Source organism: Sinohyriopsis cumingii, chromosome 8 (assembly GCF_028554795.1).
Source record: "Sinohyriopsis cumingii isolate HCF-2022 chromosome 8, ASM2855479v2, whole genome shotgun sequence".
In the NCBI taxonomy this organism is placed as follows: Eukaryota; Metazoa; Mollusca; class Bivalvia; order Unionida; family Unionidae; genus Sinohyriopsis; species Sinohyriopsis cumingii.
In genome coordinates this window covers 65733336-65758461 of record NC_142968.1, presented here as the reverse complement: position 1 = coordinate 65758461, position 25126 = coordinate 65733336, and the positions used below count along the sequence as shown (strand labels likewise).

The 25126-nt window shown below is 37.2% G+C and overlaps 1 protein-coding gene across 3 annotated transcripts in view; it reads right to left on the bottom strand.

The window, feature by feature from the left end:
- Positions 1–271: 271 nt before the first annotated feature.
- Positions 272–25126, bottom strand: part of LOC149793710 (phosphatidylglycerophosphatase and protein-tyrosine phosphatase 1-like) — a 37198-nt gene continuing 12343 nt past the window's right edge. For all 3 annotated transcript variants that reach the window (XM_089967712.1, XM_089967713.1, XM_089967714.1), the window contains 4 exons: positions 22179–22364; positions 14359–14439; positions 11193–11384; positions 272–1123 (listed from right to left, as the gene is read on the bottom strand). In XM_089967712.1, coding sequence (XP_089823838.1) covers positions 989–1123; positions 11193–11384; positions 14359–14439; positions 22179–22325 — 555 coding nt within the window. In that variant the 5' untranslated portion in view covers positions 22326–22364 and the 3' untranslated portion in view covers positions 272–988. The remainder of the gene's footprint in view (positions 1124–11192; positions 11385–14358; positions 14440–22178; positions 22365–25126) is intronic.

The window sequence follows — 25126 nt, the reverse complement described above, 5'->3', positions numbered from 1 at the left end:
TAGGTTAATGGATGGATGGACAATAACATAACATAATAGGTTAATGGATGGATGGACAATGACGTAACAAGACTCACTTAAGTCAGGCATTTCAAAACTTATATCATAAACTGTAAAGTTATACTCAAAATATACATCAGATTAGAAAAACTCTTCAAATCACCTTTTTTTAAAATTTTTTTAGAATATGACAGTTTATAAACGAAAAATAATCCCCAAATCAAGGACACTCCCAGTTTTACAGTTTAGGAAACAAAAAGTAAAACAAAACTTCTGCCAATTCATTTATTTCTTCAAATGTACTCATGGCTGGGCATATAACAAAAGAGTATTATAAAATTCATGCATTTTTCTTCATCCATGCATCTAGAGCTGAACCTTGCAAGAATGATATTGCATGATGGACATCAGATATTAAAGTTCTTTAGTAACATACATAAAATATTCTTTGTGTAAAGATTATTTGAACATAATCTTGTGGCAAATGGCAAAAAATCTTGCAAAACACGTTATATGATATATAACATGCATAAAAATTAAATTAAACATTACATTATGCTATATCTTGTTGCAAAGCATGTTGAGAAAAAAGCAGTGTATCACATAAAATTACTATCATTGTCTAAATTCAGCTGCAGTGACATGATACTACAGCAGTTCGTTACAACATAGTTCCTTGTATAAGGTGGTTGTGTGTGTGTGTGTGTGTGATTTGGATTTTTAATGTAGCTTTAACAATTATTCAGTCATACTACTACTATATCTGCAGTGTGGCAGTTTATAGTGATGGCTAGCACTGTGGATCCTGCCGCAGGCATGTAACATGTCCCACCCAGTCACTTTGTCCTGACAATCATCATGTTATAGAGGGGTTTCACTGTCCTTACATTAAAACTGACTCCCATAGGAATATATACTTACAGGAGATGGAAAATACTGGGTCAGGGTGAAAATTAAATTATTGAAATAAGCTTGAGTTCGTTGAAAATCAACCTCCTGGTGAATTGCCCTGACAAGATGAATAATATTGATAAATGGATTTCATCTGTGTGTCTCGTAGCCAAATGTGAGGTCTTTTGGATTTGATGAACTCAACAGCTTCTTCTGGCTTCCAACCATGAACCTGGAAAAAAGAGATAATTCCATCATTCAACATGGCAAATTTTCAAGCCTTTTAGTTATTCTCCTTTCCCTCTCTTTCTCACTCCCACCCCTCCTCTTTTTCTGGACCATCATAACATAAAACCTGTTACATAAATTAGAAACCATTCCAGTGGCCTAGTGGTCAGAGCATCTGCTTCAGATGTGGGAGATCATGGGTTTGAACCAAGGCCAAATCATATCAAAGACTTACACAAATGGTACTAACAGCTGCCTCGTTTGGCACTCAGCATTAAGAGGTTAGTGTTAAGACTGGTCAGCCTGGTGTCAGGATAATGTGACTGGTTAGGACATCATGCTACATGTCTGCAGCATGATGCCCCTACTAATCACTATAAACTGACACACTGTAGACATTATAGCAATATGAACTTTTGTTTAAAGCTATGTTAAAATTTAAAATCACAGACACATACATAAATCAGATGTCCTCCTGATGTAGCTACATGTGTAAAGTTTCATTAAAACATACTGAAAAATGTGGAATTGTAATTTTTGTCTACCCAATCCAGCATTTAAGGGAGATATAAGAGCTATGAACAAATAGATATATGGATGGACAGAAGGATGGTACATATCACAAAATCCTGATATAGCAATAAAAACATTTACTTTATTTGATAGCTCTCCATAAAATGATTAATTTAGTCAGCTACAATAGTGTAAACAGAAATCAAAAGGGCATAGACAACCAAGCTGATATAACATTTTCTATACAACCACTGTCGCTTTTTGAAAATATTTGTCATATTATACAAAGATATGTTTGACTTAATCAGTAAACTCCATTAGAATTAGATGGAAGATGCAAAACAAGAGACTCCATTGGGGCTGAGATCAGACATCCAGTTGACATTAATCTAAAAGCCAAATGAATGGGCAGTTAAGCATAATGCATTCTGACATTTCAAAGTTTTTCTACTTTGGAGCTGACGATGCTGGATAACAGGTATCATTTGTACCCATTTGAAAGGCTTTCTCAACAACAAAAAATTCAACTTTTGTTCAAGGTTTCTGAGAAGTAATTAATATGTTTTTCTAATACTTGCCACACTGAATAGTGGGTTAGTTTTATTGGTGCAAAACTGCAACACCTTGAAGAGGTTTTACATCAAATTTTGATAAATTTCTGCTAAACAATGTGTAACAAGACGTTCAAAGGATTCTCTATTTTTAGTCAAGCTCGCCATATTTGATTGCAGATCAGTATTTTTTGTATAAAAAAGTTTGAAATGCCTCTTGCCAGGATGTGTCATGTTTGCAGATTTTCAGATGAACTCATCTAAGATTTTTCTGTATTTAGTAATAACATCCATTTCGTTTTAAAAATGGAATTATTTTTGCAAAACTTAAAAGGTCTTCATGCCAGGATGCTTTCTATAAAGTTTGGTAAAATTTTGTTCAGTGACTTATGAGAAGCAGTCATTTTAACATTTATTTTTATGTTGAGTAAGGGTAGCCATATTTGACAGCATATCATCATCAGTTGTATAAAAATCAAAAGGCACGGATGCTTTCTGTCTAATTTGGTCATATTCTGTACAGCCATGTTTAAAAATTAGCTTTAAAGATTTATATGTGTTTCATAATGACAATCATAATTTATGGCAGATCTGCATCAATTGTACAAAAAAAATTACAAGCTTTTGTGCCCTTAACCAGATTAAACTTAAATTGGTCCAGTGGTTTTTGAGAAGTTCAAATAGCAATTTTGAACAGACGACACAGGACCATACCTTGAGATTGACTGACTATGCAAGATAATGTTTTATTAGCTCATCTGGCCATAAATTCAAATGACTGTACCATCCTTTATCCACTGTGTATTAGGTGTTGTCTGTTCATGATTGCTATTTACAATGTTTCAAATATAATAAAAATTTAACCAAACACAACACAGCCTACTGGCATTAAGCTCTATAATATTTATAACAATGATGCCAATCTACCATCAAATATGGCCACTATTACTAAAGACAGAAAGACTTACAAATTGGATCTTCTCAAAAGCATCCACAGATCTTTGATCAAATTTGGCATGAACCTTTTTCAAATTTGTTCAAATGATGCCAATCAGCCATTAAATATTGCCAAATTGCAAAAACAGAAAACCATTAAACAACTACTTTTCAAAAAACTGCTTAACAAATCTGAATAAATTTTTGACAGAAAATGTCCTGGAACAATGGTATTTTAAATGTTTTCAAATGATGCTGATCAAGTATTGTTGCCATTACTAAAACAGAGCAGCCTTTCAATGTCTTCTCAACAAATGAACTCAAAGGGACTGACACTATACTACTTACAAGAATCCAAGATAAAACCATTTCTTCTTTGAACCACCAACTATTTGTTGTTCTTGTTGTGGTAGGGTTTAATGCCATTTTTCAGCACACGATAGGCTATACATGGCAGCCAGTATTACTGGTGGAGGAAGAACCCGGGAAAACCTCCGGAAAGAACCACCGACCCACGAGAAGCTACTGGCAGGCTTTCTCACATACCCACATTGGCCAAATCTGAGACTTGAACCCATGCAGAGAGAGGTGAGATGGCAGTGATCCGTAACGGAAAACGCTTTAAACCACTCGGCCACTTAGGGCCCCATCAACTACTGAAACCTTTTCTGACATTCTTGAGTAATAACAACATTTTGATATTGATCAGTGTACTGATCATATTTAATTTAGGCCTTTCTAGATGTAATTTGAAGTCTTTTGGTGAAAACCCCATGTCAGCATAACCATCCATCTAGGAGGAGTAGCAATAACAAGATTTTCAAAATGACTGCCCTAGTGACCATGTTGGCTATCAGATTAGCGCCACTTTTATTTAAGACCAACTAGATGTGGTAAGAAACCTTTCAGTAATACCTTATGTTGATATGAATATCCATTCAGAAGGATTAGAGATAATATTTTCTAGATGGCCATTGTGTAAGCCATATTAGATTTCCGCATGGCACTATTTTTGCTTAGGATCAACGAGACCTAGGGATGAATGTGTGTGTGTAAAGTTTTATGGCAGTCCTCCAAACAGTTTAGGAAGAGTAATGATAACAAACTTGTGGACAATGGATGTCACAATACTGACACCAGACTGTCCATAAACTCTTCTGGTCTATGAATGAATATTTCCTTTTATATATTATTAAATATATCAATGTGAGATAATTTTGTTCTCACATAATGTGTGTATGTGTGTTATTTGGATTTTTAACGTAGCTTTAAAAATTTTTCAGTCATATCACTACGATGTCTGCAGTGTGGCAGTTTATAGTGATGTCTGGCACTGGGGCATCATGCTGCAGACATGTGGCATGATGTCCCACCCAGTCACATTATCCTGACACCGGGCCGACCAGTCCTAACACTAACCTCTTAATGCTGAGCGCCAAGCGAGGCAGCTGTTAGTACCATTTTTGTAAGTCTTTGGTATGACTCGGCCAGGGATTGAACCCACAACCTCCCGCTTCCAAGGTGGACGCTCTAACCACTAGGCCACCGGAGCGGTGTGTTCTCACATAAAGTAAAGGCTTTAAACGTGAATAGTAAAGAAAGAAATCCTTTTCTTAACATCAATCCTGCAGGTATTTGTCAGAATAACATTTAATAAAACATTTGCATTTATGGTATAATTTATTTAAATTTCTTTTAAATAAATGAATTAATCATCATCAAGTTGCTGATGACTTTGTATTAAATGAAGATTCAAGAGTAAAAAGTTTTACATTTAGTGCAATGTGAAATAAAATGTGTCCCTCAAAGGGGACTGATTTTTCCACTGGCTGAAAAGAATTTCCATGAATTCAAGAAAAGACCATTTCTTCTATTTAACTGCTGATTTTTAATCTGCAATAACATGGTTTTCAAATTAGCTGCTGTGGGTCAATATAATGGATGTCAGATTGCCACTTTGTCAATAAGGACCAACAAGACATCATAAGACATCTTCAGGTGGAAACCTCAAGTTGATATGATTTCTTGTTTGGAAGAGTAATGATAACAAGAATTTCATGATGGCTGCCATGGTGGCAATCTAGGATATCAGATGGGAACTATTTCTATTTAGGGCCAACTAGACATAACAAGGTCCACCTAGACATAATAAGGACCAACTAGTAGACATAATAATGACCAACTAGACATAATAATGACCAACTAGACATGATAAGGACCAACTAGACATAACAAGGACCAACTAGACATAACAAGGACCAACTAGACATAATAATGACCAACTAGTAGACATAATAATGACCAACTAGACATAACAATGACCAACTAGACATAGTAAGGACCAACTAGACATAACAAGGACCAACTAGACATAACAAGGACCAACTGGACATAAAAAGGACCAACTAGACATAACAAGGACCAACTAGACATAATAAGGACCAACTAGACATAGTAAGGACCAACTAGACATAGTAAGGGCCAACTAAACATAATAAGGACCAACTAGTACACATAATAATGACCAACTAGACATAATAATGACCAACTAGACATAACAAGGACTAACTAGACATAACAAGGACCAACTAGACATAAAAAGGACCAATGAGACATAATAAGGACCAACTAGACATAGTAAGGACCAACTAAACATAATATTAATAAGGACCAACTAGTAGACATAATAATGACCAACTAGACATAATAATGTCCAACTAGACATGAGGACCAACTAGACATAACAAGGACTAATCAGACATAACAAGGACCAACTAGACATAATAATGACCAACTAGACATAACAAGGACCAACTAGACATGATAAGAACCAACTAGACATAACAAGGACCAACTAAACATAATAAGGACCAACTAAACATGATAAGGACCAACTAGACATAACAAGGACCAACTAGACATAACAAGGACCAACTAGTAGATATAATAATGACCAACTAGACATAATAATGACCAACTAGACATAGTAAGGACCAACTAGACATAACAAGGACCAATAACAAGGACCAACTAGACATAACAAGGACCAACTGGACATAATAAGGACCAACTAGACATAACAAGGACCAACTAGACATAATAAGGACCAACTAGACATAGTAAGGACCAACTAGACATAGTAAGGACCAACTAAACATAATAAGGACCAACTAGTACACATAATAATGACCAACTAGACATAATAATGACCAACTAGACATAACAAGGACTAGCTAGACATAACAAGGACCAATTAGACATAACAAGGACTAACTAGACATAACAAGGACCAACTAGACATAACAAGGACCAACGAGACATAATAAGGACCGACTAGACATAACAAGGACCAACTAGACATAATAAGGACCAACTAGACATAGTAAGGACCAACTAAACATAATATTAATAAGGACCAACTAGTAGACATAATAATGACCAACTAGGCATAATAATGTCCAACTAGACATAATGAGGACCAACTAGACATAACAAGGACTAATCAGACATAACAAGGACCAACTAGACATAATAATGACCAACTAGACATAACAAGGACCAACTAGACATGATAAGGACCAACTAGACATAACAAGGACCAACTAGTAGACATAATAATGACCAACTACACATAATAATAACCAACAAGACATAATAAGGACCAACTAGACATAATAAGGACAAATTAGACATAACAAGGACCAACAAGACATAATAAGGACCAACTAGACATAATAATGACCAACTAGACATAGTAAGGACCAACTAGACATAACAAGGACCAACTAGACATAATAAGGACCAACTAGACACATCAAGGACCAACTATACACATCAAGGACCGACTAGACATAATAAGGACCAACTAGACACATCAAGGACCAACTATACACATCAAGGACCGACTAGACATAATAAGGACCAACTAGACATAATAAGGACCAACTAAACAGCAGGGATGGACCTGGATTTTAAAAAGCTGTCGCCAAAAAAATCGCCAACCTCAATATTTTGTCGCCAATTTTCAAAAAGTGTCGCCAGAACAAGTAGTGTACATTTTTCCAAGTGTTAATTTAGTCTATTAATGTAACAGGCAATGAAAATTACAAAAGATGGGTTACTTAATTCTTTAATTACAACAAGCATTAACAAAATGTTACAAAGTGTTACATGAAGATCCGTCGCAATTTTAGGGCTGCCCACTTGTTGAATGCAGTTTCAAAGTCTAATTTTTCACATCTGTACATGCTGATTCTCATGAAATTCTCGAGAGATGAGATGCAGAGTTTATTTCTGATGTCAGTTTTTATGAGGTTCATCTTACTGAATCCACGTTCACAGTCCACAGCACTGACAGGTGACACCAGTAGTCTATCAGCAGCCCCCCCCCCTTATGGCTAGCTTAACAAAGCTTGTAGTGAATTGCTTCCTAAATCCCAAGAATGATCACTGAATGCTGTATAAATTTTCTTGACAAACAAAATAGGATCTACATTCCCACGAATGAAACTTACACGAATCAACACCTGGCAATATTGGACCGTATATATAAGCATAAATTCACACCCAATTTAGAGATTCTTTCACTCTTGTATTTTGAGAAATAAATAATTATTATTAATTATGCAAAACTGGTTGTTGTTTTTGTTTTGTGCTATTTCTTGTTTCGGAGTTTAAGTCTCAGCAGCTGTAACACGGATTGATGGCAAAAGGAAAAGATCAATGAGTAAAATGCTGCACTGGCGACAGACATAATTGTGATTGAGATTTTTCCATTTGTTTTGTATTTATACACAGTAGTCGGTACTTCAAAGGTTATCAGTTTTCTATGAAGGTTCAGCAAAACTATTGTACTGGTATATGTAACAAAAAAAAAAAAAAAAAAAAAAAAAACCAACAGAAGATTTAGCCATTCAATTAATTGTATCTGTTCTATTCGCGTCTTCAGAAGTCGGTCAGTTGTAGGTATAGTTCGGTAGCATGATTGACTGTATCACAGCATACTCAGCCCAGATGTCGGCATAAGCAGATTATGATGTAACAATGCACTGTAAAGATGGGGGTTGTCAATACGAACAAAGGATTGTTTGTGTAACAGATTGATTCCAATGCATTGCTTAGTCAAGTTTGTGGCTTCCTTTCGTTCTCCCTTTTAATTTATCCAGTCCAAATCTATGATTGTATGTACAAATTAAATAACCAAAAAGTCTGTCGCCAAAAAAATCGCCAGATGGGATATTTTTGTCGCCAATAAGGAAAAAAAATCGCAATTTGCGACATTGGCGAAGCCCAGGACGATCCCTGCTAAACATAATAAGGACCTACTAGACATAATAAGGACCAACTAGACATAATAAGGACCAACTAGACATAATAAGGACCAATTAGACATAACAAGGACCAATTAGACATAACAAGGACCAACTAGAAATAATAAGGACCAACTAGACACAACAAGGACCAACTAGACATGATAAGGACCAACTAGACATAACAAGGACCAACTAGACATAACAAGGACCAACTAGTAGACATAATAATGATCAACTAGACACAATAATGACCAACAAGACATAATAAGGACCAACTAGACATATCAAGGACCAACTAGACATAACAAGGACCAACTAGACATATCAAGGACCAACTAGACATAATAAGGACCAACTAGACATATCAAAGACCAACTAGACACATCAAGGACCAACTAGACATAACAAGGACTAACTAGACATAATAATGACCAACTAGACATAACAAGGACCAACTAGATATAAGGACCAACAAGACATAACAAGGACCAACTATACATAATAAGGACCAACTAGACATAACAAGGACCAACTAGACATAATAAGGACCAACTAGACACATCAAGGACCAACTAGACATAATAAGGACCAACTAGACATAATAAGGACCAACTAGACATAACAAGGACCAGCTAGACATAACAAGGACCAACTAGTAGACATAATAATGATCAACTAGACACAATAACGACCAACAAGACATAATAAGGACCAACTAGACATAATAAGGACCAATTAGACACATCAAGGACCAACTAGACATAACAAGGACCAACTATACATAATAAGGACCAATTAGACATATCAAGGACCAACTAGACATAACAAGGACCGACTAGACATATCAAGGACCAACTAGACATATCAAGGACCAACTAGACATAATAAGGACCAACTAGACATATCAAAGACCAACTAGACACATCAAGGACCAATTAGACATAACAAGGACCAACTAGACATATCAAGGACCAACTAGACATAACAAGGACCAACTGTACATAATAAGGACCAACTAGACATATAATAAGGCATAATAATGGTATATATAATGCATAAGTAAATTTACTTTGAAATGCACTGAAAGCTAACACAATGCATATGTAATTCAAAATTATTTGGAAATGCAGTGAAAGCTAACATAATGCATTGTGTAATTCAAATTTCAAAATCTCTGCATTTGGTTGCTGATGAGAACTGATAAAATTCAAAAATGTGTCAAAAAACAGAATAACTGAGGTAATGACCTGAAAATCTCATTAGGTCATCTACATATGAACACAAATGTGCCAATTAAATTCAATTTTTCCATACTGATTGGTTTTCATTTATGAATGGACAGATGGACAGGACCAAGTCAAGATGCTCCTGCTCCTGGCAGAGGGGACATCACAAAAACAAATCAAAATAGATCTGTTTGTATGCTCCCACTGCTGACCAATAAATTCAGATCAATAAGTTTTAAAATCAGATAATCTGAAAAATTACTACAAGGACACAACAGTTTAATCAGGTCATCTACATATGCATCCAAACATGCAAATGAAATTTCATTTGGTGTTTTGGAAGTGGTTTTTGCTTAATGATACTGATAATGTTATCATCAAATAAAGTTTGTCAAAAATGTACAAATATTATGCTTCAAAAATATGCATTAATGGCTCAAAAATGTACATCTGGAAAGAAATATACCTACCAAATTTAATTTGTCTATGTTGGTCCTTTTTGCACAACCTTGCTATCAAGCTTCTCAGAAAAGACAGAGGACCAAATCAACGTGTCCCAGTTGCAAGCAATGGGGTCAAGTTATTTTTAGCTTTTATGCAATTCTATCTTCGCATGCAAGAGACTGGAAGAGCTATCATCATCTGGAATTCTGCCTGCCCATGTGGCAATCAACTTGCCCCATGCAACAGGAAATGAGATTTATTAAAAGCCCTCTCACTTAATATCTTATGAATTCATAATGTATTGTAAGGACACTCTAATCTTGCCATGTTTATTGAAATACAGTAGCACCTATCTTTTTTGTTTTTGCCCCTTAAGTGATTAAATTGATTGATTGATTGATTGTTTTTTTTTAACGGCGCATCAGCACTCTTAGGCTATTTAGCGCCAAACAAAGTGTTACTTGTATAATCTTTTAAAACTTATAAAAGGTTCTACATCGACCAGCGATATAAAAGAACAAATGGTTGAAATTAAAAACGGTAAGATGGTAACGGTGCATAAGTGATTAAAAGGTACCCAGATTAAAGGTGGTGGCTTATTATGAAAGTGACAAAATGGTAATTTTATCCTACTTGAAATTAGGCAGAGAATAAGACGGGATGGCTATTGGGTCCCAGGTGTAGGACAAGGTAACTTCTTTTTATGAGTGGCTGCTCCTTTGAAAATAAGGATTAGCCCATATTATTACCATTCTAGATGAAGATATATTGGCTAACAGGTAGGTTAGATACTTTCTCTGAGAAAAAGTATGGGTTGGCATAAAGCTAAGGAATTCGTTTGGTTTACTTCAAAACTACATTAGCGCTATTCCATTAAAACATAACTGGGACCCAGGGAAGGCACTTTTAAAGTGGGCTATTCACCCATAGATGCAATTAAGAATTTTCTTATCATTTTAATATGAACTCTGTGAAATCAAAGTACCATGGCATATATTTTTTTTAAACTGCCTTCCCTGGGTACCATGTATGTTTAAATTGAACAGCCCCTGACTCATCTTACTTCACAATTCAAAGTTCAAAAACCATACCTTCACGAGATAACAGGCAACAACTGTTGTACTTCTTGTTCGACCAGCTTTACAGTGAACATAGACACTGGACTGTTTTTGACGATTCTCTAAAATGAACGATACAGCTGAGTTTATGTCCTTCTGTTCTGGTGTCCCAAAATAGTCTAAGGTAGGAATCTTCAGCAACCTCACTCCCTGGGCAAGCCACTCCTAAACAATGAGTACAAAATTAATTTTAAATTCTGCTTCATATGTGTAAAAATATATTTGACAATGGAAAGTTTATTAAAAGTTTAAAGGATAATATTTTGTCCATAAGTTGATACAGTGAAACTCCTTAAATCCAAAACCTTTGTATACTGGAATCAACTCAAGACCGAATTTCTTATTTAGTCCTGAATTTTTCATCCTTTAATATCATAACTGTTTCTCTATTATATCTAAACTCTGAATACCAAAACAAATTTTGATCCCATTTTTAATGCTTTGCCAATGGAGACCTACAAAGCTGTATTCTAAATGTCAGATTCACTCAAATGATTTTCAAGCAAGAAAAATCACTGCACATGTATTTAAGTAGCCATGACTGTAAATTGACTTTACTCGGGACAGTAATATTTTACATGGAGTTATAAGGGTAAGAAATTTAAACTACATGTAATCAGAAAGGCTCAGAAACCCCCTGCTTTAAGGACAGTAATGTTACAAATTTGCCTGTGACATACATAGCTTACAGGAAATCATGGATGACTACATAGATATTCATTAAATGGATAAATAATGTAAACAAACAGATGAGTCAATAGGAAAGATCAATATGTTCTTGGCATGGACCTAATCTATGTCTGAGTCTCTTGACTGTGTCACAGTTTCGTGAAAGCAATCAGGTCAATGATGAAAGCAATGAATATGATGATGAGACCATGTTTGAACCACTGGCAGTGATATGACACACCCAGACATTTTAGAGCTTACAGAGATTAATAAACTTGCTAAGGATGGTCTTTATTTGGCTTGACACTAAAACTGGAATAATTAATACAAGCCACATTAGTAAAAGAACATTGTATGAAACAATAGATAACTCCATGCCTTCTTCAAAACAGGTACTTGAACTCTAAACATTATGAATTATACAGAGTACCATAACATTATAAAGTATCATTCATAATTCCCACGAACTTAAAGAAAAGTTATAAAAGTACCCTATTTGATTCCTCAGATGTTTCTTGTGATGAGGAAAATACTTCTATGTGAAGCAACTGTATTTACTCATCTGACAGGATACGATTTTTGGTAGGAACATATATTGTTCAGCTAATTTTTCATTGAATGCATGTATTTAAAATAAAATAAAAAATAACAGCTTTCTTAATTTTGTGACCTCTTACACAAAGAAACACATGCTCTCATAACTGCATTCTCTCTCTCTCATCAGAGAAAGACTTTTTTCACATGTGCAAAAAATTCAGAAAACTTAGAGAACTTCTCAAAACTGAAAAAATATGTGGGTCCCAAAGGTTTTCAGTTTTGAGGGGTTTCACTGTATATCAATGTGTATCCAATGATACATTATGTTGTCCAATAAAGACAAGACTTTGTATTATCTTGAACCAACTATTAAAGAGTCTGATCAACAGTACCAAAACCAAATCTAGCCATCAGATCAGCCCCATTAGACATCATAAGCCATTTCTGGTGATAACACCACGATAATATGACTTTCAAATCACAAGGAGTATCAATAAAAAGATTTTCAACATGGCCACAGTAGCAGTTATATTGAATATCAAATCAGCCACATTTTAATTTAAGCCTAATTAGATATCACAACTCATTTTGTGAAAACCTCATATTGATAGGACCATCCATTCAGGAGGAGTAGAGATAACAAGATTTCCAAGCTGGCCACAGAGGAAACAATATTGGACAACTTGGCACCATTTTCATTTATCATTTATGAGCAATTAGACATCATAAGAAGTCTTTTGTTGAAAACCCCATGACAGTTTGACTTTCCACTCTGATTAAGTAGTGATCACAAACTTTTCAAGGTGACTACTGTGGTGATCATATTAGACCTCAGATCAGCATCATTTTCATTTAGGACCAACTAGACATCATAAGAAGTCTTTCAGTGAAAATCAAATGTTAATATGACCATCCAATCTGGAAGAGCAATGATAAAATAAATTTAAAGATGGCCATTGTAGTGGCCATACTGTATGTCTGAGCAGTATAATTTTCATTTAGGACCAACTAGACATCATAAGAAATCTTTCAGTGAAAACCAAATGTTAATATGACCATCCAATCTGGAAGAGCAATGATAACATAAATTTAAAGATGGCCATTGTAGTGGCCATACTGTATGTCTGAGCAGTATAATTTTCATTTAGGACCAACTACCATAGACCATGGGATGATTATACATGTAAAGTTTCATGGCAATCTTACACATAGATAAGGAGGAGCAGTGTTAGCAAACTTGCACTAACAGATGATGGACAAATGACCATTACACAAATTCGTCTGGCCTATGACCAGTAGAGCTTACAAATATCAGATGTCAATTGTAAAAGTGCTGACAACTATAAAGTATTCTCAACAGCTCAGATGTTGACATGAGATAGGCTTCTGAGGTGGATATCTCAGGAGTTGGCACAAGGTAAACTTTTAAGGTGGACAACTCATGAATTGGCATAAAGTGGACTTCAGCATGAGCTGGGTGCAAGTGAGGAAGCTAGAGGCAAACAGCCACCTTTAATTGGTTACCAGTTACACAAGTTGGGATTGGGGATCAAACCCAGGAACATAGAGGTGTGAAGCAAGTGCTTTAACATTTATAATATATACCTCAAAAACAATTTGCAAATTAGAATAGTTAGTGAGTTTGAGCTCACAAGAAAACCCTGCTTCTTTTGCACAAGTCAGTAACTTCAAATGAGTTTTCAACAAACTGTAGAAGTAGATCACAGTAATTCTGAATCAATGTGCAATCTATAATGCCTGTTTGGTGTGGAAACTGGAGCATGACACCATCTTCAAGTAATGTTAAAAATCCAAGAAAAGAGATTAGTAACCCATTTTTGTATCTTTGCAATGCATTTAGCCTATGATGCACCCTAACTGTGATAATGATGGTGACAAATGTAATGATTTCAATGGAAAGCATGTTGTTTACCTCTTCTGAATTACAGAAATACTCAGTTTCATAATCTTCTGTAAGGGAGACAACTCCTCGAACATTCTCTTCTGTAACAAGCTGTAAAAAATTAAAAATGCTGTTTACAATATAATTACTTTGAAATAAAATAATATAAAGTATTCTTACATTATTACATCACATAAATTAAAAAAACAGACTTTGATAGGTAGCATTTTCCCAAAAAGTTCAAAAGAAATAAAATGGAAATGCAAACCAACAACCAATATTATATAATGAAACAAAAGTTGGAATATGGCATGGGGAAAATAACAACTCTTCCTCTGTGCTTTGACTTCAAGCAAGGTCTTTCTCTGAGGACAACAAAAAACATACAAAGAGACACACACAAAGACAGTACCATGTGTAAAACAATAAATGCTTATAGTTTGGCACATCAGAAACAAGGCCAACACAAAACATGCCAACTTTTTCAACTCAGTTAGACACTCTGTCCAGTCCCTTGAAATGCTGCACAAATCAATCTGAGTTGAAATTACAATGAATGTGGCCAAAAGAAGAAACATTTACAGATGCAAACAAATAGCAATTTGGCTTAAACAAATAAAAATTCTAGTCCACAAGTACTCTTTAACCCACTATGCATCAGTTTCTTTTAGACTATCAGTTTGCCCAGCCTCATTCTACTCAAGTGAAATAAAGTTATTATTACTACTACTTTCTATTAGTACCATTATTATTACATCTTTCCACTACATTCCCATGTAATGTAAATGGATTCATATCTTTGCTTCTTGCAGTGGAAGTGAGTAGAGGAAAGTAATAAACTGCTTCAGAAAGTACCATATGAAACCTGATCTCAGGCATGGTTAACATTGCCAAGCAGTATACTGCAACAGTGCTGTTAATTTCTCTCCAAATTCTAGACATATACTTATTTATTCTATTTTATTTCTTCTGTTTCTTTACTTTAGACCTATTCACTTTGCTTCTCTGTTCCTAAATGTACATATTTATTTTACTATCCATGTCACTCTGTGTATGTGGTGTGACTATATGTATGTCACTCTGCATGTCCATGTGGTGTGACTATATGCATCTCACTCTGCGTGTATGGTGTAACTATATGTGTGTTATTTACTATCCACTAAGAATGACCATGATTCAAGTTGAAACACAGGAAAACTTTGTTGTTTTCCACTCAGTGTTCCAACTTTTGTGTCATTGTATAATTGATCATCCGGATGATAACATTTGTGTTAAAAAGTAGAATTGTGAACAAGTGTCAAAGGGCAATTAATCAATGTAAACTCTGTAATGTAAACTGACAGATTCTATTCACACATGTGCTGGTAGGTGATTAACTTTTATTATCCATTCAGTCACCATTAATAATAAACTGACAGCAAAAGTATATATGCTTGGGCTACAGAATGCCTTTTATTGGACCATTAACCCTGCTTGATGAGCTTGGGATTTCTGTATGATCAATTATATTTTGCCATAGTGGCACTCACATGCAAGAATAAACTTTCTCTCTTTGCACCCCTCTTGTTCACTTCCTTTCTCTTAAATATGTAACTTAATTATTCATCTGGATAAGTTACATTTCAATAAGAGGGCATGTGCAAGGCCTGGGCCTGACGTCCCACTTGCCAAAGGAAAGTGAAGCGTCTCTCATAGCCTCTCCTTTCCAGGTGTAGTGATCGCCGCAGGACCACTGTCTTGCTCTGCTGGGCAGGAGGTTACATGTATATGGCCTCTCCTACACTACTGTGTCCACAGCAGCACCTTCATACAGGGTCCCCTGTTTTTCACAGAGCCTGCTGTATGGCATGACCGAGTGCCCGGCGGAATAACTGGGTGGGCAGACTGGGCTTGTTAGCCTTGGCAGGCAACCAGTCAAAGAGAAGGGAAACTCTGACTCCAAACCCGGGCAGATGAAGCTCGTTAGCCTTGTCAGGCAGTTCGTCTAGGAGAAGGAAACTCTGATTCAAAACCCACCAAGTCCCATCCATTGGATGATGGCTCCACTGCCTTGTGGATATCTTCGGGAGAAGGAAAGGCTACGGGAGTAAACCCAGACAGAAAATCTGGAGTGGAGACCCCAAGGCAGTTGGGTGTCGACTACGACTTCCTTCCGGCAGCTCATGCATCCAAAGTGGTGCCAAATGTCATGCTCAGCATTCCTTTGGACCCCACCGGCAAGAATGAGAGAGGGATCCTGACATCTGGGCAGCCCAGGATACCCATACTCCATGCCCAGGCTTGCGCCCTGGAGAGGTCACTCCAGTCTCGCTACTGAGTGAGGAAACAACACGGAAGCTGACAGTTAACTGGTTATAAGTCCCACCCGATTGGGGTAGGGAAGGGGCGCCACTGGTCAGCTTTGATGGTGGGAGGGATCATTGTGTCCCACTGACCGACTACCACCCGCCTCAAGCCGGGCAGCCCCCGGTCAATAAGGTGTTGACCCGCCATCATCTGCCTGCTCCAGTGGGTGTCTGGAGCTCAGTGTGTTGCTCAGCATGACAAGCAGATGGAAATTCCACACCAGACAAAAGAATCAAGAAACCAATAAAGAAGACTCCAGCTCTTCGATTCACAAGCTGGAATATGCACACCATGTGCACAGGCATCTCCGACGACCTCAGGGAAGTGGACAACACCAGGAAGACAGCCATCATTGATAGAGAATTCACCAGACTAAAAATCATCATAGCTGCCCTCCAGGAAACCAGGCTCGCCTCTAGTGGCTCCCTCAGAGAGGAAAACTACACCTTCTTCTGGAAAGGTCGAGAACCTGAGGAGCACCGCCAACATGGAGTGGGCTTCACCATCAAAAACAATCTCCTGGCCATGGTTGAACCTCCCACAGGGGGCACTGAGTGTTTCCTGTCCATCCGCCTCCTCGGTGACTTTAATGCCAGAGTAGGTGCAGACCATGAGTCATGGCCTACCTGCCTCGGATATAATGGCACTGGAAAGACCAACGAAAATGGTCAGAGACTGCTGGAGCTGTGCACCTACCATGGCCTGTGCATCACAAACACCTTCTTCAAGTGTAAGCCACAACACAAAGTGTCATGGAAACACCCCAGGTCTCATTGCTGGCACCAACTCGACTTGGTCATCACCAGGTACTCTGCCCTTAACAGCATCCTCTCCACCAAAACCTACCACAGTGCAGACTGCGACTCCGACCATGCCCTTGTGAGCAGCAGGGTGCGACAACAGCCACACACACTACACTGCTCAAAACCAAAAGGATGCCCTCGCATAAACACTGCGCAGATGTCGGTCCCCTCCAAGGTGGAGGAATATGTGTCTGCCCTGGACAAGGCTCTCCAGGACAGAGCACGATGCCACAGCCAAGTGGAACACCATGAAGTGTGCCATCTACAGTACAGCCGTGTCCAAGTTTGGCAAGAAGGAACGACCCAGCCAGGACTGGTTCAACGCACACCTATCAAGGATGGAACCACTAACTGAGGAGAAACGAAAAGCCTTCATAGCTTACAAAAAATGCCCTAATGAACGGACACTTGCTGCTCTAAGAAGTGCCCGAAGCAACACTCAACACATCGCTAGACAGTATGTGAACAAGTACTGGCAACAACTGTGTGAAGGAATCCAGTGCAGTGCCAAGTCCGGAAACATCCAAGGTATGTACAGTGGCATCAAGAAGGCTCTAGGCCCTATGGTGAAAGGGGTCACTCCCCTGAAATCTCTGATGGGAGAGAAGATCACAGACCGTGGGCAACAGATGGCCAGATGGGTGGAGCACTACTCAGAGCTATACTCCCAAGAAATGTTGGTCACCGATGCAGCCCTCAGCAGCATAAAGAATCTGTCCACCATGGAGGAGCTCGACAAAGTGCCAACCTTAGAGGAGCTCAGCAAAACAATTGACTCCCTCCCAAATGACAAAGCACCAGGTAGTGATGGCATCCCGCCCAAAGCTATCAAATGTGGGAAACCAACATTGCTTCAACCACTGCATGATCTACTTTGCCTCTGCTGGGAGGAAGGAGCAGTCCCCCAAGACATGCACGATGCCACAACTGTGACCCTTTACAAAAACAAGGGTGCCCGCAGTGACAGTAATAATAACAGAGGGATCTCGCTCCTGAGCATCGTTGGTAAAGGGTATGCCCTCATCATACTCAACAGGCTGCAGTTGCTGGCAGACCATGTGTACCCAGAATTCCAGTGCGGCTTCAGAGCAGGCAGGTCGATGACAGACATGATCTTCTCCCTATGACAACTCCAAGAGAACAGCAGAGAGTAAGGTCAACCACTCTACATGATGTTCATCGACCTCACCAAGGCCTTTGACTTGGTCAGCAGGAAGGGCTTTTTTGAACTTCTCAGTAAGATCGGTTGCCCCACAATACTCCGCAGCATGATAATCACTTTCCAAGCAGATATGAAGGGAACAGTCCTGTATGATGGATCCTCCTCAACCTCCTTCCCATTTAACAGCAGTGTGAAGCTGGGCTGCATGCTGGCACCAACCCTTTTTGGGATCTTCTTCTCCCTGCTCCTGTCCAACGCCTTTGACTAGTCCACTGATGGCATATATCTACACACCAGGTCTCACGGGAGGCTGTTCAACCTGGCACAACTGCACTCGAAGACCAAAGTGAGGGCTGTGCTCATCAGGGAGATGCTTTTTGTAGATGATGTTTTTCTTGTGACCCACACCTAGGAAGCCCTCCAGAGACTGGGAGACCGTTTCGCTGATGCCTGCATGCAGTTTGGGCTCACCATCAGCCTGGAAAAGACAAATGTCAGCATGCAAGATACCACCATTGCCCCTTCCATCAAAATCAACGGTGTCACCCTGGAAGCAGTCAACAACTTTACCTACCTGGGTTCAACCATCAGCAACACTCTCTCGCTTGATATGGAGCTGGAAGGAAGGCTTGGAAAGGCAAACACCATCATGGCACAACTAACAAAGAGGGTGTGGGAAAACAACGCACTGACAGAGCACACCAAGGTTCAAGTCTACCAGGCTGCATTCTCAGCACCCTTCCATATGGAAGTGAGACCAGGAGTACCTACATGAGGCAAGAGTGCCGGCTCAACTCCTTTCATATACGATGCCTAAAACGCATCCTGAAAATTAGCTGGCAAGACCATGTCCCACACAGCGAGATCCTGCAGCATGCAAGTACCCCCAGCATGTACTCCCTGCTGAGCAAATGCCACCTTCGACAGCTGGGACACGTCCGATGCATGGAGGATGGGAGGCTGCCAAAGGACATCCTATATGGACAGCTGGCCACGGGCATGAGAAGAGTCGGCCACCCCTCACTCCATTTCAAGGATGTGTGCAGGAGGGACATGAAGGCATGTGACATTTCACCCAATGGCTGGGAAGTGCTGGCCAAGGACTGAGGCACCTGGAGACTGATGGTAAGCAAGGACATATCAGTCGCTGATGCAAGGAGAGGCCAGTTGGCAGCAGAGAAATGTGAGAGAAAGAAGAACGCAGCAGCAACCAGAGTAACTCAGACTTCCCAGTATGTCTGCACCAAGTGCAATCGGGACTGTCACTTGCGTATAGACCTGCACAGCCACAACAGATGATACCAACACCCCAGAGACAGACAACACCCCAAGGGCGCTATTCGCATGGTCTCTTGAGACTGAGTCACCAATGATGATGTGTGTGTGTGTGTGTGTGTGTGTATATATATATATATATATATATATATATATATATATATATATATATATATATATATATATAAATTCAACAGGATATCAGTCATGTTCATCCTTTATTATTTAAAGTGCTTTCACTTCATCATGATGGATGCCTAAAGGTAGATACATTATACTTTTTAAATAATCAACCTGATGTCATTGTTTTGTTATTAACATCAATGTTTATAGAAAGAGATATAAACAACAAAACTAACTCAACTTTAGCACATTAACCCCTGGAGGTTTTTGTCATTTTCGCCTGAAACTCGAGTAAGAAACACATTTTGAAAGCTATTTCTGAATACATCCTAATAAATCAACTTCCAAGTGATCTTCCAAAAACATAATGACTAGTTGTGTTAGAAAAATCAATTTTCATTGGCTATTTGGCTCACGCATAAGCAGAATGGTAAACATTGGAGTTCTTTTTATTTTTATTTTTTTATTTATTTTTTATTAACAGACCCATTATTTTCATATCAAGACCACCCTTTATTCCAAATACCCATCTTATCCAACTTTCTGCAAAGGTTCATCTGCCTGTTTGCAGTTTATACAGGTCTGCCTTAGATCTGAGACCAAAAAGTCTAAAATTTGGACACAAAATCAGATTCCGACCATGGGCAAATGTTGGGTGGAAAAAAATCAGGTCCAAAAAATGAGGTTTTTCCCTCTGTATTTTGTAGTGCAACTAGAAATTCCAGATTATTTGGTATCTTTGTAGAGCTACGTCTGTCTACCTTTCTATAATACCACCCACTTTGGTGACCTTGATGCTACAGAGCTTGGCAGTAGGCTACTACCTCCTGCCACGTAAACTCGTCTCCAGGGGTTAATGTGTTAAATCTTCTCATGCAAGACATAAAAGTGAACATTCATTTAATCTTGCATCAGAAGTAAAAACAATTGTAAATAACAAATATAAAAAAGAACTGAGACTCACAGAATTACCGCTATATCTTCACAGGAAAAACTACCCAGAGGAAATTATCAGTCTGGGAACACTAAGAGCAATAAGACATGGACCAATCAAGGGAGATAACTGTGAAAAGATTAACTCATCATCAAAGGAATTCCTTTACTTACAGCTTAGAATGCATTGAACAATAATATCATCCTGAAGCTATGAACAAATGAACAGTGATTAAATGAGAAACTGTTTTGTAAAATACAAATTATTCAGTAGATAATCAAAACATTTAAAACAACTTACCCAATCTAAATTTAACTTCATTGAAAGAGAGGCCTTGGTAATCAAACATATGAGTAGATGAAAAACATGTTGTAATATAACAGTATAATAGAAGGATGCACAATAAAATTTAAAAATGGTAAGTTCATAAAAGTTAAAAAGGACATCAATTGCAATTTAAAAAATGTGATTTATGGACTGATATGTGCAAAATGTGCAGTCCTTCAAATCGGTCAGATTACAAATGAATTCAGAAAGAGAATGACAGTACGCAGACTCCAAACAAGAACAGAAGATCTCAGATTATTATAAGTTAATAAACATCTACGTGACTATTCAGGAGGAAAGTTCAAAGTGCTTTGATGACCTGTCAGGGTGACAGGAAGCAGAAAGTGCACATGCTCACTCATAATAATTCTCCAGAAGTTGGCAGTTTTCATTGTGCTCCCAACAACATCAATATCATGCAGACGATCATGGTCAATCTCATGTGTGACTTTGTTACTGATAATGAATACTAAAGATAAGAAAAATGAAACTTATTTAATAAACACTCTACAACAAGATTATAACAGTCCTAAGTACCTATTTGGGATTAGTGAAAAATGAAATAAATCATTTGTACACTGTATCAATAAACTGACACATTTTTATATGTATGTATGTATGTATGTATGTATGTATGTATGTATGTATGTATGTATGTATGTATGAATGTATGTATATGTATGTATGTATGTATGTAAGTATTTGTTATGCATCTACAAATGATAATTCTGAGTCCTTCTCAAAATGTCATAGTAAAACTGAAGTGGTACTGTCATGTGAGAAATATATAAACTGATCAGTAGAATCAATAAAAGAATGAACCAAAAGCCTACTTAAGACATTGTTTCTGCATTTCTTTTAAAATAACTGTAACACAGACCTTTTGTGTCATCCACTTGAAAGGCATAGCTCCAAGGAGGACTGTCTCATCAATCCTGTCATACCAGTTCCTCCTTGTCATCTTTGACATTAAAATATTATGCAGAAGGGTGGGATACAGAGCCACCTTGTGGAACAGTCCAACCATGTCAATCAGGTGTCCTCACTGGAGACTGCAGCAAGATTGCTGTATAGAAGAAAAATGTTTGAGCAAGATGATGAATGCTACACAACACACGATGTACATGTCTTATCTAATATTTACTTAAATTTCATCCTCAGTTCATTCAGTTCTTTAGTTGCACTTTTTTCAGGTCATGATATACATGTACTCTTGTATCTACATTCAAGGTGGTGCTAGACTGGTACACCAATAATAAAAACTCATGTATTAGTCAGGGGTACTGAAAGTCTCCCTATAAAAATATACATCAACCCAAAATAATCATTAAAATGAGTTTTCTTGTACTTGCTTCAGTTCTATAGAATCATCCATCACTACAATTCATTATTCAACATGCCGGGTCAACATTTTTAACATTTGATTGCAACATCATACTTTTATTCACAAGTAGTTGTACTCTGCATCCTTGTTCTAACTATCCATTGACTTTCTGCATTTACTTCAATTAATCGTATTTACCTAAGGCCTTATGATTGTAATCTGACTATAATTATTTTCACACAGTTAAATTTGTGCTGTATTTGACTGAGGATCTCTGGGAGAAATAACGTTAACTAATGATGCTATGATCATTAAATAAAGCATTATTATTATTAGTAGTATTATATTACTATTATTATTATCACCATCATCATTATTATCTGGCAAAATACATTAGTGGGATTAAAACTAGGGTTTTCAAGTTCCTGTTGACAAATATAGAGTTGATTCTTAGTTCCTCGTATCTTGATATGGATATATTTCTATGTTGATAAGGATACATTTATATGCAGATAAGGAGACATTTATATGCAGATAAGGATATATTTATATGCAGATAAGGATATATTTCTATGTAGATAAGGATATATTTCTATGCAGATAAGGATATATTTATATGCTGATAAGGATACATTTCTATGCTGATAAGGATATATTTATATGCAGGGATATATTTCTATGTAGATAAGGATATATTTATATGCAGATAAGGATATATTTATATGCAGATAAGGATATATTTCTTTGTAGATAAGGATATATTTATATGTAGATAAGGATATATTTTTATGCAGATAAGGATATATTTCTTTGTAGATAAGGATATATATATATATATATATATATATATATATATATATATATATATATATATATATATATTAATATCTGGCTCATTCTTCTCATTTACATATGTTTGCTTGACAGTAAGACAAGGAAATTATCTCATGTATAAATTTAAGGCAAGAGATCTACAACAACAAAATGGCTGAAAACAGCATGATCTTTGTAATGGGAGCTGACTGTAATAAAATGTAACCTTCTGATGCTCCCATTCCTGGCAATTTTTTTAATGGTGATAAAAATCATTGTGATGATCATGTCTTTTAATTCATATTGTGTCAATTGTATTGAATTATGATGTGCTTTGTTATACCAAATATTGAGTCAATCAAAAGAACATTAGAATGCTCAGGTGTCAATATCATTCTTTTACCTGAATGGCTCTTCAGGGGAGTGAAAAAGATTGTTCTCATTTTTGCCAGTTTAATGTCATTTTCGTCACATGATAGGCTATACATTCCTTCCTCTCAGGATGCCTTCTGTCATATTCGGTCAAATTCTTTCCAGCAGTTTCTGACAAGAGGTTGTTCAAAGGTTTTTCTAATTTTAGTAATGTTGGCCAGATCTAGTCAGTTCTGTTTGCAATTGGGTTAAATATACCATATATGCTTACTAAAGTTGTGTCCAACTGCAAACAGCATAGACCCTTATATACATCACATAATGAACTGGCAGATCTGAGTTTATAATGTTCGTTCTACTGAATACTCTTGAATCTGCTGGGGAATAGTGACATCAAATTTGGGTATATGCAGTTCACAGTTGTACTGGGGGTTTAGTTACCTTTATTTCACATTCTGTACAGAGACTACTTAACTAAGTACTAGCTCATGCAGCTCACAGTTGTACTGGGGGTTTAGTTACCATTATTTCACATTCTGTACAGAAACTAATTAACTAAGTACTATCTCATGCAGTTCACTGTTGTACTGGGGGTTATACCTTTATTTCACATTCTGTACAGAAACTAATTAACAAAGTACTAGCTCATGCAGTTCACAGTTGTACTGGGGGTTTAGTTACCATTATTTCACATTCTGTACAGAAACTAATTAAATAAGTACTAGCTCATGCAGTTCACACAGCAGACCCTGCTGTCAGGTTTAACTCTGATGAACAGACATAAAATCAGTAACGGTAACTAGTAGCACACAACTGGTCCTTGTCAACCTATATGTTCCATCAAAACCCAGTAGTACATAACTGGTCCTTGTCAACCTATATGTTCCATCAAAACCCAGTAGCACACAACTGGTCCTTGTCAACCTATATGTTCCATCAAAACCCAGTAGGAAATACTGATTCTTCATACAGTAGAATCCCACTGGTTTAAAACGTGATCATCTGCACAAAGGTTTATTTGACCTTTATGTTCATCCATTAAAACATACAAATTGGTACAAATGGACCTTCCTTAAGATACCATTCCTTTTGCTCAGAATAAATGGTCTCTCAATACATTAGATTTTCAAAAGAGGTCTTCATACTATAAAACCAAATGATTTGTGCATTATGAACCTGGTCTCTAAGACTTGTGATATCACCGACAGTGATCTTTCAGTTCATGGCTTACAATATAAACCAAACTGATTAATTCAAGCTTCAAGTCATCCAAAATATTTCTGATGTCCCTCTTGAGTTTGAATAACCAAGATTACATG